The sequence below is a fragment of the Nipponia nippon genome, unplaced genomic scaffold (assembly GCF_047370975.1).
Source record: "Nipponia nippon isolate SJK-2023a ecotype South Korea unplaced genomic scaffold, ASM4737097v1 scaffold_2, whole genome shotgun sequence".
Taxonomy (NCBI): domain Eukaryota; kingdom Metazoa; phylum Chordata; class Aves; order Pelecaniformes; family Threskiornithidae; genus Nipponia; species Nipponia nippon.
The window spans coordinates 46969823-46986398 of NW_028262336.1; the positions used below are offsets into that span (position 1 = coordinate 46969823).

The window sequence follows — 16576 nt, forward strand, 5'->3', positions numbered from 1 at the left end:
GGACAGATGCAAGCCGGCTTCTCAGAGGAGGAGGTAGCCAGGGCCCGGCAGCAACTTGCCGGGCAGAGGAGTCCTGGTGCGGCTCTGGCCCGTTCTGCTCGTCTGAGCCACGCGAGCGTACGGGGAGGCGCTCTGGAGGAGACGTGTCAGGAATAAGATCAGCCGTTGAGCAATGCCAGTGTTCTAGTGCAAAATCTGCATTTTTATTAAAGACATATTTTGGAAGGCCCATTCAAAAATACATTGTGCTCAGTAAAAATTAACCATTTCCATGCTGATAATTAAGGTTACCACAGGATTTTTTTTTTCTCTTTTAGAATATTTACAGCAACAATAGAAATTGTACAGAAGTTAAGAATGGAATACATGCCCAAAAAAAATTTGGTAAGGTGTACCAACAACATGATACAAAGGGTTGTATACAAACACTTTACAAATGGTTTATTAAGTTGCATGAAGTCATCCTTAAATATTCAACACACTTTAAAATCAATTTGTATTCCAGGATTAAAAAGGTTAACACCACATCACATCCCTTCCACAACAGAAAGCATGGTAGATTGAAAAGTTTGTGCGCTTTAGATTTCTAGTAGCTGTTAAAAAACATTGGGGAATCTTATCCATAAATTTAGAAGTTTTGAAAGCTACCTCCCCAGCCTGTTATTTTTGGAACAGTCTGTACTGGCAGATTGTGTAAAAAGATCGCATTTTTCTAAACTTCGTTCTTCCTTCCTTCTCCCAAATGACATAAATTCAGAATTCAGTACTTCACAGTGGAGATCTAAGCAGTCCTGGAAGTCCTTAGCAGATTAACCAGATTTTAAAATGGCTGCATAGAGTTTCCAACGAAATTATGGTTTCATGGAAGATTTTAGCTTATTGTTCCATATAAACCAAATATATATAGATGTTACTCCTTTCGATTAGACATATCCTTCAGTAGTACGAGTCTAAAAGATGTGCACTAGCAAAAAAAAAAAAAAGTAAGGAGAAAAGGAAAGTCGAGACAGTTACCTACACTTAAAGTTTTGCCTTGTTACTAAACAATTAAAATCTCTGCCATTGGATTTACGTGTCAAGAGTTTACACCAAGAGGCTCATATCCTATAGGAAACTTGAATAGCAACTTGTGCTATGAACGTGCTTTAACGTTGCTAATGGAAAGCTCTACGAAAGCAGTTACTTCACAACAATACATTTCTACGCCTGTACAATTACGATGCCACCTTGCATTTCTCAGAATGGATCCAGAGAAACAATGCCCTGTGAAAACAGAGACCTGGTGGAACAAAGCGCCTGGTAGGCAGTGAGTTTTGGTGGGGGCACAATGAGGTAAGGTATCACACCCAGATGAAATGGAAAATTAAAACGAAGAATATCCTGAGCAAGTCTAAGGATAGCTGTTTGAATAAAACAGCAAAGAGGGTGGAGTAGTAGATAAGGCCTCTAACTCCCTGATAATCTGCACTAGAGAAACAACAAAGAACAAGGCAACTGCAATATTTGAGAACCACAAGGGGAAGGGCAAGGGAAGACTGCAAAGCAGTGCAAAGGATGGCATTGGGATTCTAGAGGGAGAGCTCAGATGGCTTGGAGGTTTCAGAAGTATATCAGATGAAGGCCCATCAAGATTTTATTACTTGGTTGCTAACAGTACCTAGAGGAAGAATCTTTTTATATGTCTCTTCAAAATTTGGAGTCAATAATAAACTCAGAAGAAACAAACCAAACCTAGCCACATTCTGCAAGAGAGAGGAGGTAGATTGGCTTGCAGAGAAGACAAGAGACGCGTGGAGTCCCTCTTAGCCCAAGTCACAAATTCCATGTTCAGACGCTTGGGCCACGTCTTAAAGAGTCACTTTTGCCTGGCTGCATATTTTGAATTACATTCTAAAAGAGCTCGAGTAGCAATCTGATTCGGGGGAACGAAAGCATCCAACCATAGCAGGGCTGGTCTTCTCACACTTCGCACGCGTCTTCCACTTAGTTTGTCAAAAGCCAACTTTTGCACTAAATAATTGGCTGGACACAAGGTAACAAATAAGCAGCCAAGCAGAACTTGGAGCAAGTAAAATACGGACCTAATCCATCAAGATTTACCTATGCTGCCTCATGCAGCAGCTGTTAAGACAGTCCACTGAGAGAATGGATGACCTACCACAGCTTTTCTCTTCAAATTGAAAGAGGATCTCCTACAAAATTCGCTTTGCTTAATTTTCATGAAATTTGCTTCCTGATTGCAGAATGAAAAATCTTGTTTCAGTACAACATCTAAACCAAGTGATGTGCACAAGCTTTCACTTGCCTGATGAGCCTGAGCATTGATGCACTGCTGCTGTTTGACCCTTTGAAAAAGGAGCCAACATCTAGAACTTCCAAGCTGTGTTATATTAAAAGGGCTTACTCAAATAGCTCCCTTTTTAACAAAGGCCAGAAGTTAAATGGCTTTTCTCCTCATTCACTACAAACCCAGTTAATGAATGGTTAATATCATGACACCACTAGAGAGAGCTGTGTAGGGAAAGGCACCTGTTCTTAAATAGTGTCCTGATTTGCAGGTCATTTAAAAATGGTTAAATAGGGCACATCACCTTTCCAATCGTCTTCTGTGACACTCCTATTTCGAATGGTGGGCCTACTTACATGAACAACAGCCCAGATGCATGGTTTATGATATAACCCCATTAACAGATGTATTATGTATGCTAGCTGGAATGGAAAAAACAAACATTCATTGCCACCCCACAATTTGAAGTATATTATATATGGCTATCCTTTTCAAACTCTTTGTGTAACTGGGATTCAAATGTTCTCCCAGCTCTACTCTGACAGCATTCAACACATACAGAATTAATTACATGCAGGTATTTTTGAAGCATGTCTCACTACCAAATCATTATAAGACAACAAAAAACTGAAACATGAATAAAAACCCCAAACACTTCTAAAGCACAGCTCCCCTCAAAAGCGGCTGGGTTTTGCCTTAGCTGAACAGATCACAACAGGGCTTTCAGAGCTATAGAATCTGCGTTCCCCTTCTCAAAAGGGAGGTCTACAGCGCTGAACTGTTAAGAAGTCATAGCTTTTTCTGGGTGAACACAGGAGTCTACTCAGCTAATAGCAACAGCAGCTTTTGAAGAAAGAAGAAAAATAAGTCGGTATGTAGCTTTTTATACTAGTAAGATTCATCTGTTAAAAGACCTAACTGCAATGACAAGGAACGGCTAAAAGCCCGTCACAGGACACTGCTTCTTGAAGAATCACTCCAGCTTTGCTCCCAGAAACAAGCAGGTGTAGTAGAGAGAAAGGCGACGGGCCTAAGGACGACCTGAGGGAGTCTCACACGTTTGGAGTTTTGAAGCCTGCTGTAACATAGATCTAGCAGAGTATCTGTAAATGGAGTGGCGTCAGGACCCACACATTTAGGTGGGTCTGACTTGGTGTGAGAAATCAAAGCTTGGTGTCAGTCCCAAGCCCGGTGGGATGGGGAACATTTTAGGAAGAAGGGACCGAATCTGAGATCGCTGACCTCCTGCCAAGAACTCTGCCCGGTGCTCCGTGCTGGCGACCTCTCAGAGGAGCAACAAATCTTGGGCTGCGATAAATGGAGCAAAAAGTGTTAAATAGCTCTAAGGGACTGTTGAAAAAAGGATGTTGTTTTAGGTTAATACATTCATATGGCAGTTTAAAAGGACAGCTTAAACGTATACAGTTTCAGTTAAGATAAGCTTAAGGTGCTTCTTTTTCAGTTAACAAGAGCGCAAGAGCTATAGTAAAAACATACAGACAAGTTTAGGCAGCTCGAGTTCTGCAAAATGACTATAATTCATTTCTGAAACGTAGTTTCTTTTCTATTCACATCATTAATGATGCCATAAGGCAAACCAGATTGCCAAAGAATAAAATGCAGTTTAACTACGATACTTTATACTAGGCAAATCTATAGAACATGTAGCACGAGACTCACAGACGAGTGAAGAGGAAAGCTCACACTTACGAAATCGTTTGCTCTGTAATTCTCTTCCCCTTTATTGAGCCAGCAAATCTCAGTCACTATAATAAGACTCCTTTGGAAGCCTCGGCAAAATTACATTAGCAATATTCTAAATATTGGGAAGTTATACCAGGTTAAAAATACACAATTTATCCCAGCACCAGCTGGCCGAGCTGCTGGAAGTTCTTTCCAACAGAAGGAGGAAAATACTACATACGTTCAACACAATTTAGTATTCAACTGAAATCTACTGAGGTTTGTTGAATGTGAGAAGAAAATGCAGTATGAAATAGAAACAACTTTCTGTAAATATGGGCCACCAAATACTTGAACATTCCTTGGGTCACCCTTGAAGCTTTGCTAACTACTTTAAACAGCTATATGTACAGTCAGAAATTACTCTGATTTAACTTAACGGGTACTGAGACAAAAAAAAAACTTTGGAAACATTTTTGCTTGCTAGAAGTCAGAACAGCCACATACAGCCCAGTATCATCATCCCCAGCGTGAAGCTCTTACCAGCAAGCTAAAAGTCTTGCAGAGGCAAAAGGATACATATCCACAAGGTACAGAAGAGCCTAGTCTGAACGCTCCCTCGGAGACATTCAAGTAGTACTGCTTAGAGCCCCACTCTCGGACACCGCTTTTGTGAGGGATTTCAGTGGCACCAGCCCATTTCAAAGCAGAGAACAGGACTAGCTTAGCTGTCACCAACTGGTGAATCCAAAAGAAATTGCTAAAATACGTTGCTAAACTCTGACAGTGATGACTAGTAAATATCACAATGTCTTTCCTGGATGCCCACTGAACTTATCAAAAACTGAATAGCCTTTCATGTCTACTGTATTTATATATGCTATATATATGATATATCATCACAGTATATATCATATATATCTAGATATCGTATATATCTATAGAAAATCACATGCACATTTCTTGCAGGCAATTGATAAAGAAAGAATCCTTATTCTGCAATTTTTCAAATTGACTAGACTGACTTTTAGCCCTGGACAAACCTGATGCAACATCCTTCCATAACATACTTTCTGACAAAGATTTTTAGAGTAGTGGTGCCAAATTTGCCGTTGTTAGAACTTTGGTATGACTCGAGAGGTACTGAACAGCATGTCCAGTTTGCATTGCTATCCAAGTAGGAAGCTCAGCTCTTACTGCCTGGCTGCTTCTGCTAACTACATCTATGGCTAAATCATCGAATTTACATTCAGGTTAATCTCTTTTTGGAAAAGACAATGCATTTGCAAGTACAAGTGTCTTATGAGGACAGCATCTAGAAAACGAACTATGCTGCAGGGTAATAAGGGAGTTGAACTCGTGTTTAAAAAGGAAAGATTGTATTGTTCTGACACTACAGGCCTGACTCTCCTCTTATTGCACAAAGTTTAGACAGGCATAACTCTTTTGACTCCTACTGGCTCACCTTTGATTTAGTTTACCGGTAGCAACAGAGGAATCAGGTTGTGTATTTGCTACACTTGACGTTCACCAATGTAAAGGCAGTTTTAACAACGCTTGTACAGGAGACTGGAACCTAAGATCTAGTATTTGGCCGAGACTGGTAACTGAACTGTGTACGGGAATATTCGGATAGTAAGACTTCAGGAGAAACTAAGCTGCATGGCAACCTTCTCCCTCACTATCCAAATATCAGATTTGTAGCTTTAAATACATCCTGAAATATAATAAAAAGTGCAAGAGTAGTTTAAATTTAAATACAGTGTTTATCTTATTAGTTAATAGATTGCTAAACAAGATGTAAAATACACATATGCGTAAAAGCTTATACCATGATCTGCAGTGCCATGCTACGCGTAAGTGTCAAAGCTCGGCATTTCACTTGCAATTCATGCTATGTTTCTTTGGTTTTCACCCCTGCTATTAAGTGGAAGAGCACCTGCTTTAGCTTGTAGTCATGGGGCACTTTATCTCTTTAGAGGAAACAAAAATTTGGTACTGGGGCTCTGTGCTCTTGATGCAGATGCAGAAATCCCATTAATATCACTAGGAAAGCTAAGGACACAGGGGAGAACATACCACATTTAGATTACTGTACAGTTCTGCAGTCTCTTACATTTAGCCAATACTTCCAACAAACTAGCCCATAATAAAGCTTGGAATTGAATGTTGTCTTTTGTTTGTCACCAATAATGCCTATAATACCGGGCTCTCATAGCTGAGCAAGATTCATACTGTTACAGTCACGTTTCTATCCACATTCAACTTCCTTTTATTAGAAGTATAATACTGCACTTTATATCACAAATGTATAAAAATATGGCAGATAGTGTCATAACAATACTTTTCTTTTAAATGAGTATATTTAAAAAACAGACAGTTATTTTCCATTTATATATATATTTATATATAGAATAAAATACTCCTGATGCAATATATAAATGTTACTGTTAGTTTTTTATAGAAACTACTGTAGCTGTTGCACTGCTTCACAATGTTTCAAACAGCTCAAAATAACTTTACATTATAACATAAAAGATATGATTATAACAGTACGATATTAGGTCATCATAAATAAATATTACAAATCCTATCAAATATGGAAGTTTAAAAAAACAAATTTAAGACATACAATTTAACTTTAAACCCTTAACAGGGATACACTTTTATCACATAAACCCCACTGTTTTAACTAGGCAGCAAAAAATGTAGTAAGGGCATAGGTCTAGACATGAATGTTTTCACCCTTCCAAGTGCCAATACATACCAGAAGTCTCCGAGCTTTCAGACAGAGATGTGCACTAAGCTGGAATGTAAATGAGAGAAAACGGCAATGCATTTTTCTCCCTGACCGGCACACTCTGCCTGGCATCCAGCGACATTTCTGATGACTGGTAATTCGTAAGTCAACTTGTTTTACTGTATGATCCCTGACTCTCACTGTGGCGCCAAACAGCATAGTTCCACACGTACACATTGCACACCTTTATAAAGCTGAAAACGCAGGCTTACCATCACCAGAACCACCACCACTCCCCTCCCCTACGCTGATCTCCACCTGAACTGGCCTGTTTTCTGGAGTGCCATTACAAGGCTGTCTCTTTCAAATCATTCAGATTTGGCATTCGCGATCGGTTTGTTCGGTTATACGTGTGCCCGTTCTGTCCGCTCTTGGAAGGCAGCTGGTCGGAGTAGGGAGGCCCGTCACTCGCGCTCCTGTTCACCGGGGAGACGTGCCAGGTAGGTTCCAGCTGGCTTGGTATCTGCAGCGTCGGCCTGGTTTTCGGCTGAGGCTCTTGCCGCGCGTTGCTGCTGCCGCTGCCGGAGCTTTGACTTATGGGGTGAATTCGCACCTCAGAAAACGAAGCTTTGGCTGGCTGACTTGGTAAGGGCTGGAAGCGAGGCTCAGCGGGGACAGGATGATTTGAAGAGGAGAGGTGTAAGAGCTTTCGGAGAGATTTTAATGGCTGGCTCTGAAAGACACGGCGAAAAGCACTTGACCTTCTGCTCTCCATCTTACCAGACTTCCTATAGCAAAACTGTCATATCTTAAACTGAACACCTTGAACTTCGCTGGACTCCTTTGCTTTTAATTTGTATTCATTTGGAATATTTCATTCCAAGCTATGACTACACACCTGAAAAAAATGTCTTCTCATTATGATTCAGTCTATTAGCTACCTGAAAAGATGGAATCCTTTCTATATCGGGGAAAAAAATTGTTCCTATCAATTATTTTAACCTTGTTGCCTATGAAAATGGAGGCATAGACAATTGCATTAGCTGTCCATCTGTCACTACTCCTGCTATTAGCTTTAGAACCTCAGCCACATTTTATGAGGCACAGATATCAGAAATACAAAGTTCCTAAAGATTCTGTGAACATCAGTCAGGGGTTAGAGAGAGTCTTGAGTAATCATCTGCACTGAAATAAGGGCTGGCATTACTCAGCAGTTAGGTATTTTGTTTGCCAGCAGCTGGGTGACAAGCTGCTCTAGTCCCTCACAGCTTCTTTAACTGGTGAGCAGGCTGAAGGAAAATAGAGACATGGGGTTATTGAAATGGCTAGCAAGAGCCTGGGAAAGCTCGAGTACACACAGTGGTATGAAAACAGCCTCACTAAATTCCACAGCTCACAGAGCAACTTGCTTCTTCAAACACTGCAGCTACAACGAACTCTCTTCTTCAGCTTTCAGGGTTGTAATGGCAACAGAGCGTGGCACTGACGCTCCCTCCCAAACCCTGCCCCCCAAGCTGGCTTTAGAACTGGAGAAAATGGAGATGCATTAGTGCAGTGCTATGCTGCAATAATGTAGCCCGCTTAAACTGCGGTCTGTGCCAGCTGAGACACAGCCGCCCCGTAACGTGGTCTCAATGCTCTGGTGACCCCATCAAGTATCAAACTGTGCCAAGCAGCGCATGCCCTCAGCACGCACCATTCCTTGCAGAGCTAACTTGAGGGCTTTTCTACAGCGCTGCATACCTACTGTAGACACGGACTGAACCGTTGCTTGCCTCTAATACAAAAACGTAACCAATATTTTGAAAGGCTCAAAGACTGACACAGGGACATTCAGTCTCTCTTCTTTTCCTTGTCATTCATGTCTAGATTTTCAAAGAATTATGCAGGACTGCAGGCACGTGACTTTTCACATTCAATGAGCAGGGAATGGGGAGGTTGGGAAATAATGTCAAATACAATTTTTCTATTCACCAGAGAAAAAGCTGTCAAGATACCTCATTGATGTTAAAAACCAGGGAACTGATAATGCCACTTACATGAGGCTGGATTTCTGTCATCTTCTCAGGATGCCAATCCTTCTGCCTGCTGCTCTGGTGATTAGAAGAATGAATGGCTTTCTGTAATGCCAACAGATCCTGACCATCACTGCTAGGCATCTGCAACAAAATATTAGATACTGGTTTCCTAATATATTCTTAAGAACAGCTGTAAATCATTTCCCCCAGTTAATTACAGAACGCAAGTGAAGCCCATTACTGCAGCAGAATTGCAATGACCTTTCAATATTTTTCCCCATAGTAAGAGCAAGTGGCTGTGGATATCATGCAGATTTGCTATATATACCCTTAGCCCTTAAAGCATTCGCATGCTGTTAGTGTTATTTGCTGTAAGAGAGAGCAGTTAAACAAGGCTTCAAAAAAATAAAAAAAATTAAAAAAATTGTTGAGCCTCATCTTCATTTAAAAAGCATTCCGTACTGCAGTTAAGACCATGGATCAGTTCTATAAATTTGTTCCTGGGTGAAGCAGACCAAAATTCCTCTAAACTGATGTCTGGCTGATTTTGTCATCACAAAACCAAGAGCTTTTCCTTTTCCCATCTTTCTACTCCTCCACAAATATCCCAAACTGAAGCAAAAAATTAAGAAAGTCCCCAACACCTCCCCCCCAAACCAAGCTGAAAATCCAAAAAAATTTATGCAGAAGGATAATTTAAAACTTATATGTAGAGTTTTACCTCATTTCAAGAATTCTAAGCAAAAAAAGGACAGTTAAAATTTAACCTACTTTTAATGCAAGCTGTCTTAGAAGACATGAACAACCAGGACAAACAAAAATACAGCAGAGGCATGAGCTAAAATTTAGTTTTCAGATAATCTGTTGTTAATATTTGATTAATTATATTTATATATAAAGGAGCAGTTTGCATAAAAATGTGTATTTCCAATATAGCTACAAAACAAACCAGGTTATTGTTTTTCCTGATTGAAACAGAATGAGACAATTTAATTTTAAACATACATGATTTCACAACTATTTTCCTCCTTTAGTCTTAGTCCCAGGGCTCATTCTCTCTGGAACTGTGTATGTCACATTTTCAGTATATCAAATAGTAAAAAAAATTTTTTTAGGCACAATCTATTTCAACAGACCTGCCAATTTTACTTAAATTTATCGAACTGGCCCAAGATACTTAACTGGCATGAAGAGAAAGTGATCCCATGAAAATAAAACACATGCTGCTGTAGTCAGTAAAACAAGTTTACTGGAGCATTTTACAGTGCTACTGTACTTAAAAATTAATACCATGGGTAGAGTGACTACAGGAAGCTTTTTCAAAGAAGAACTATGCTTTAAATTATTCTTTGAATTAAAAAGAGGAAAGAGGGATTTCTTGATGCTTGGATTCTCCCCGTTGGTTGAGTCTGTCTGCAATATAAGATACAAAAACTAAATGCATAGTATTTCAATTCAAGAGATCTGTCCTTACTATATTAATTCTTTTTCTTTTCTTTTTTTTTTTAATTCCAACAATATATGGTATCAATCCTATAATTTGCTTTGGGAAAATACAATAGTGATTGAATGAAAAAAGCATATGGAAGAAATTCAAGGAACTCAATGCATATAAAGCATGTAAAAAGAGATCAGTACACCTATTCTTATATACATGCTCACTAGGAATGCAGAGTGCATTTCAAAGCCTTTTGGAAACAACTGGTAGGTCTTGTTGACTTTACTGAGCTTTGGATCGAATCCTGTAATTCTGGCAATCATTTGCTACTTACAATAATGACCTAAAGCAGTATGACATTTCTTATTTTTATATAAATAAAATATCAAAGATACAGTAGCAATAATAGCAATCAGTTTTAGAATGAGCTGTTGATAGTTACCTCTAGAAGAAATAAAAGTATTCTATTTTTAACTTGTAAAAAGAGTTAGGGCTCCAAGATGAATTATTTCAGTTCTGACAAAAATATTCCTTCAATAACTTCATGTATAACTGCAAGGGCACTGGCTGTTTTATTTTAATTTCTGTAACACAATCAAAGAGCATACCAATGGATGCATAAACAACAAACAGAACTATCAGGTATTAAAATTATGAATGGGACTATTTCTCCCCTGCTCAGGTGCAAACAAGCACAGGACACATATGCCATGTCTAGCATTATTCTGCCTACCAAAAGAAAACTTTATAATACAATATAATGATTATATGACTAAAGAGAATGACGGGTGCACTACCAAAAGCGAGGGTTTTCAAACAGCTTTCTCAACTTCTAGACTCCATTCAAGTTAAGGGAAGAGAGAGTCACTAATCAGCATAGCTTGTTTAGGAACTTTATGGTCAGAGGAATTTCTTGTTTGAAGTTCAGTAACTCAAAAAGCAATCAAAGCATCACTAGCAGAAATGCTCACCTGCGACTGTTTTTTCCAAAGCAGATAATTTCTTCAGACCCATAGCTTGCAATAGGTGCCAAAATCTGCAAAAACTCGGGCTCCTCTGAAGATAGTGCCTATTGACACTGTGCACAACCCTCATGGATATCTAATTGTTTGATGGCAGATGACAGAAAAAACTGTGACTCTAGCAATCCTCAAAACCTTTTGCTACCTTACTAAAAGACTCCAAACAAGATGAAAAGGAGAATGGGTAAGAACAGCTCTGCAAGCACAATATTGCAAAGAATTCCCGTTGCAGGCAGTAGTGATCGTTATCCCATGAGGAACTGCACCTGGAGACCTCTAGGGAGAATGATTAACGGGAACAACTGCAGGCAGAAATGTCAGGAATTGGGATCAGTTCTGGGCTATTAAGAGATTTTGAGAATGACATTATTAAGAAGGTGTCTTCAATCCAATTTCGGGTATCTTTTATGACTCTTATCATGATCACCAGCAAAATGAGACTTGCCAAAGGATATCAGAAGTAAACAGTAGCTAGCGGATGTGATATGATCACTCTCTTAACAAACTCTAATTCTATGACGTGCCTCTCACCATTGTGACAGTTCTCCGGTCTAGTTTGTTATTTGCTGCAGAAAGTCTGTGTCAGAGTAAATAAGTGGAATTACATACTTCTAGGACTCCATAAGAATTATAAGCCTCAGAAAAAAACTTGGCTACATGTTAGATTTTTAATAGGAATTCATAGAAAACATTATTCATGTAGTTGAAGAGCTAATATTACAGTGCTGTTAACAGCTTTTACTACTGAAGTCGAACGTGGTGCTGAACGGAAGGTAATAATTTTTGTTTGTGCTGGAAGATCCTAATGAACATCCCAGTGTTTGCTAGGTAGATGTCCTCGACTAACAGATGAAGAAGAACAAAGAACAGTGGCTGAACCAGACACTTGTACACACATCGGTGGGTACAGTCTGTCCCTAGATACTGTCCTGTTAGACAGCTGTAAGTAGAAAAGAAAAGAGGTTTTTCGGTCTCTGGTTGGGTCCAAAAATCAAGCTGATGTCAAAACAAATTTCTAGCTGAGGATGCAAGAGTTTTATCACTATCTTATTTTACTAATTTATTCATCTTCCTGTGAGTTACTAGCACTAACTAGCCAACATAATTTTCCCTTATGCAAAACCTCTCCCTCCCTCCCGCTCTATCCCTCTGCTTAAGAGTGAGAAGAGACAGGAGCAAGGATTATGTATAAATCTGTCCTGTCTTGTAATCAGTGATGTCTTTGGTAGCTACAGATCAAGGCACTTGTGATTTAGACGTTTTGGAAAGTGCTGGATTTTGAGATGCCACACAATCCAGTCTATATTTCCTTCACACAGTTTAATCTGGAAGTTGTTGATACTCCATCTGTCAGCTGGGCTTTTAAAGTGTTCCTTGCCACCACGTCTGAATGCCTGGAATCAGAGTAGACTAGAACAGGGCAAATTTAACACCTTTTTTTTAGAAAATGCATCACTGGAACCAATGGCCTTAGGTGTGCTATCCTTTCATGGACATTTTGATATCAAATAATCCCAGAGTTATAATCTAGGAATTTTCTTCAGTTGTGTAATGCAAATGATGATATTTGAACTGGGTACAGGTATCAGGATGAACAAGTTCAGAAGGAGAGGAAGATGCCACTGCTCTAAAACCTGTCCAGCAGGAAGGCAAGGTGCATTTTTGAGTGCTAGTTAACACACACATGCCCGTGTTCCATACATTTCAAAGAAACAAACAAAGCAAAAAGCCTGATAATCACCCCTCTCCCCCAATTTTCAACAGATCAGAGCTCCACCAATACCCAGAGCCATGCCACCTCATGACATTTTGATGTAGTTACTCCCCTTCGCCAGGCGTGAGCGTGATTTACTCCATTCTGAGAACCTTCAAAACTGTAACCGCAGTTACACTTACACAAACACTGCAACTTTGTATAAATGAAATTGTAAATGTTTCACTGTTTCCAGACATTCAAGAATGAGATGTGATGCTTAGGTTACTTTGGTTCTTAGGGAGATTTTCATTATAAAACTTTGTGAAATGTTAATATACCACTGCTCTCTGATAAAAGTAAGTTCCTTCTCCCTCCGAAAAACTAGACGAAAATGTAAACATGTATAAAAGACACCAAAGAAATATACCGAAGAAAAAAAAGCCACAATCCGTTCCCCCAGTCAAACATGAAACATTAAGAATGGTTAAGACACATCATCCTTATTCCCACCACGGGGTGCAGCAAGAAGACGGAGGCTGTTATCAAGACACCGACATGAAAAAGACTGGAAAGAATTCTCATTTATAACAGTCTGACATCTAACGGGTGTCTGAAATTATTCAAGCTCTGAGGACACACAATAATGCATCTGCTATCCTTGGCATGGTATCACCATATCCTGCAAAAGAATTTGCTACAACATCAGCTTAAAACTTGCATCAAAACTGGCTCTCAAAGGGTCTGAACGAAAACAAAGATGCACAGGACTAGTAGGTGAAGAAATATTTGAAAAGGCAGATAAATAAACTCTGAACAGGGAAAGAATTTGACTTTCATATAGTGAGGAGAGAAAATAAAAGAACAAATAGATACATGCAGGCATGATCACAAATAATACAAAGGTACTATTACTAGTCTAGTATATTAGAATGGTGTAATTCAAAAGTGATATAAACATTTTCTTTTAGAAATACTGTATACTTACGGTTTGAGATTTCTTCTTTTTCTTTTTTATTGCCCTGAAAAAACCTTGCTTTTCTTTCTCCTTGAGCTGTTCTGAGTGACTGTTAAGGTTTTCAGGACTTTTCCTAAACATGAAATAAGGTATTGTAAGAGAGATTTTATTCTGATATTGTATAAATTCTGTGTAATAATGAGATCTTATGCCAAAGAATGCAAATTATTAAAGCAAAAAGTTTCTGAATGTTTTAGCATTCATTGGTTCAAGGGTTACTATGCAAATACCGGACAAATAGTCTTATTAAATGGGATAGGAGGAACACAGTGTTAGGGTAGAATGTTTAGGTCAAACCAGTTAATAGTTATTTAGGGAAAAGGAAAGCATGCATGTCTTTTTTTTTTTTTTTAAAAAAAAAAAGCCAGGATTTATTATTCAAACCAAAATATCACACACAAGGTCTTTTAGAAAAATGAAAATTGTATCTGAGAGAACATACAAATGGTGATGAGGTATAAAAGCACAGGTCCAGTTTATCCGTTGCTTGCTGGAGAGCCAAGAGTTGCAAAGTTCACCAGAGAGAACCAATTTCAATCGAACTTCCTGACCTTTGCTGACATGGTTCCAAATTTATCACCGGGAAAGCTGGGGATCTACTGTTGTCCATTTCAACTTAAAAACTTCAGTTAGTTTGTTATGCGTGGGTGAGACAGTGCTGGCAAAAGAAGATGACCCAAAAGTGGAACAGGTGACTTGCCTGAAGATTGAATGTCCACCTTGTAACTTGTCTACACAGCTGAATTAACTACAGCTGATAAACAGCAGGTTACTTTAAGTATACACAGTAAACTATGTATGTAAAGTACTGACACGGGGTAAAAAGATCGTTTACACAGGACATTGATGATACATAACTGAATGCAGTGCTAGTGCCCTTTAAAGTAGTTTGAAAATTGGAAATGGTGCAGGGAAGTGTCACAGAAATAATTTCAGAGATAGAAAGAATGGCCTACATTAAAATAGTCAGAGATTTCAATCTCTTCAGTATGTTAAAAAGCACAGCCAAACCAGCTCCAACATTTAGCTTCCTTGATTGCGGCGCACAAGTACTCATCCAGGAAGAAATTACAGCGTACCAGAAGGATCTTTAAAGTAAAGGGCAAAGCCATAACGAGAACAAGTAGGTGGACGATGAAGTCAGAGAAGTCGTATTAGAAATAAGGCACTGATTTTAACAATGAGAACCATTAACCGCCAGAACCAGCTCCTTAATGAAAGAAGTGGATCTCCTATCTTTGACATTTCAAATCGGGACCACACGCTCTTCTGGGAGATACACATTAGTCACGTATGCCACTGGGCCTGGACCCCAGAGAATGGATGACATTTAATGGCAACGAACATACACAAAATCATACTGAGTGATTTAATAGTCCTTTTTCCAGTCTCAAGTTGTATGAAAACAAAAATGAAATGATTCCATTGTCTTGATGAAAAACCTAAAGGAAAGCCACCATTCTAAGGGCTCTGGATGACAAACAGGAGCAGCTTTTCTTGGAGTAACTGTAATGTAGCAACACTTAACTGTCTGCTATAGTTATCTTTGGCTTCTAATTCTGGCTTGAAATGCTATGCTATCAGCTGGTGATTCAGCTGCTACTACATGCCAAACTGACATTTTTTCCAAGCAAATGTGAAACACATAATTGGGGTAGGAATCACTGGAGTCATCCTCCTTATTGATGAGTATTCTTCACTCTGATAGGCAGTGTCATCAATTCCTCAATTTCTACACAAAACCACCTCAAGCTTGAAATGCTACCTGGTGCTAAATAGAAATGCATGCGGTGTTTAAATGTTGACTAAGAGAATAGGCTTAGAAGAAAGACTTATAGGCAGAGAGGATGGTGGAAATTGTCCTAATTCAGATTTTTGGAACTTACATCTAGATCCAGGAAACCCATTCAGGTGCACAACATAGATTTAATGTGAAAATTACAATGCTACAGGAAAAACCTCTAGTTTAATATAATTATTAGATTTATAACACATATTTTAAGTATAGTGGATTGCTACAGATTCCTGTTTCTGTCATGTCCCTGTGTTTGGTACCACTGTGTAACAGCAGTAAGGCAGTCTTTGTATTACTCACTTTAAAGCACCTGAAAGTAAAGACTACTGACAGCTTAACAGATTTGGTGAACTTCTGAGACTGACTTAACAAATTATTTACTAAATGATTTTTACTTAATTTGTTAGAAAAGTGGAGGAAAGCATGCACCCAAGTATCCTGCTTGTACTCTGAAAGTCATGTGAATGGGGCTGAGAATCTTCCGAGCCTTTCCCCAAAGGAGCTGCTGTGCACTCACATCTGCAAACATACCCCAAATCACAGCCCCAGTACAAATTAGCAAGCCAGCGACTATGTTGCTGGCTGAGAAACCAGTGTCAGATCATAAGGAAGGCCCCATAGGGTTACTCTACATTGTCCTTTAAAATTTTTCGATGTCCGGCTATAGTTTTTCTGTTCTGAAGTCTAGTTGCTGTATTTTTAAAAGTGAACTTAATCTTCAGAATAAAGCTTAGGACAATTTTTGCCAGACTTTTAGACAGAGATTCACTCGTGTAAATTCTTTTCTTTGGCCCAGCGAAGCTGGATGAGAAAACTGCTCCCTACAGCAGATGAGCAGAGAGAAGTGAAATTCTGCACCATTGTTTCCTCTTTGTGACTACA

General features: G+C 39.1%; 1 protein-coding gene across 4 annotated transcripts in view; it reads right to left on the minus strand.

Moving 5' to 3' along the window:
- Positions 1-177: 177 nt before the first annotated feature.
- Positions 178-16576, minus strand: part of CDKL5 (cyclin dependent kinase like 5) — a 141975-nt gene continuing 125576 nt past the window's right edge. For 3 of the 4 annotated variants that reach the window (XM_087757988.1, XM_087757991.1, XM_087757989.1), the window contains 4 exons: positions 13870-13972; positions 10019-10141; positions 8750-8869; positions 178-7443 (listed from right to left, as the gene is read on the minus strand). In XM_087757988.1, the coding sequence (XP_087614114.1) occupies positions 7057-7443; positions 8750-8869; positions 10019-10141; positions 13870-13972 (733 nt within the window). In that variant the 3' untranslated portion in view covers positions 178-7056. The remainder of the gene's footprint in view (positions 7444-8749; positions 8870-10018; positions 10142-13869; positions 13973-16576) is intronic. The other variant, XM_087757992.1, reaches the window with a different exon arrangement.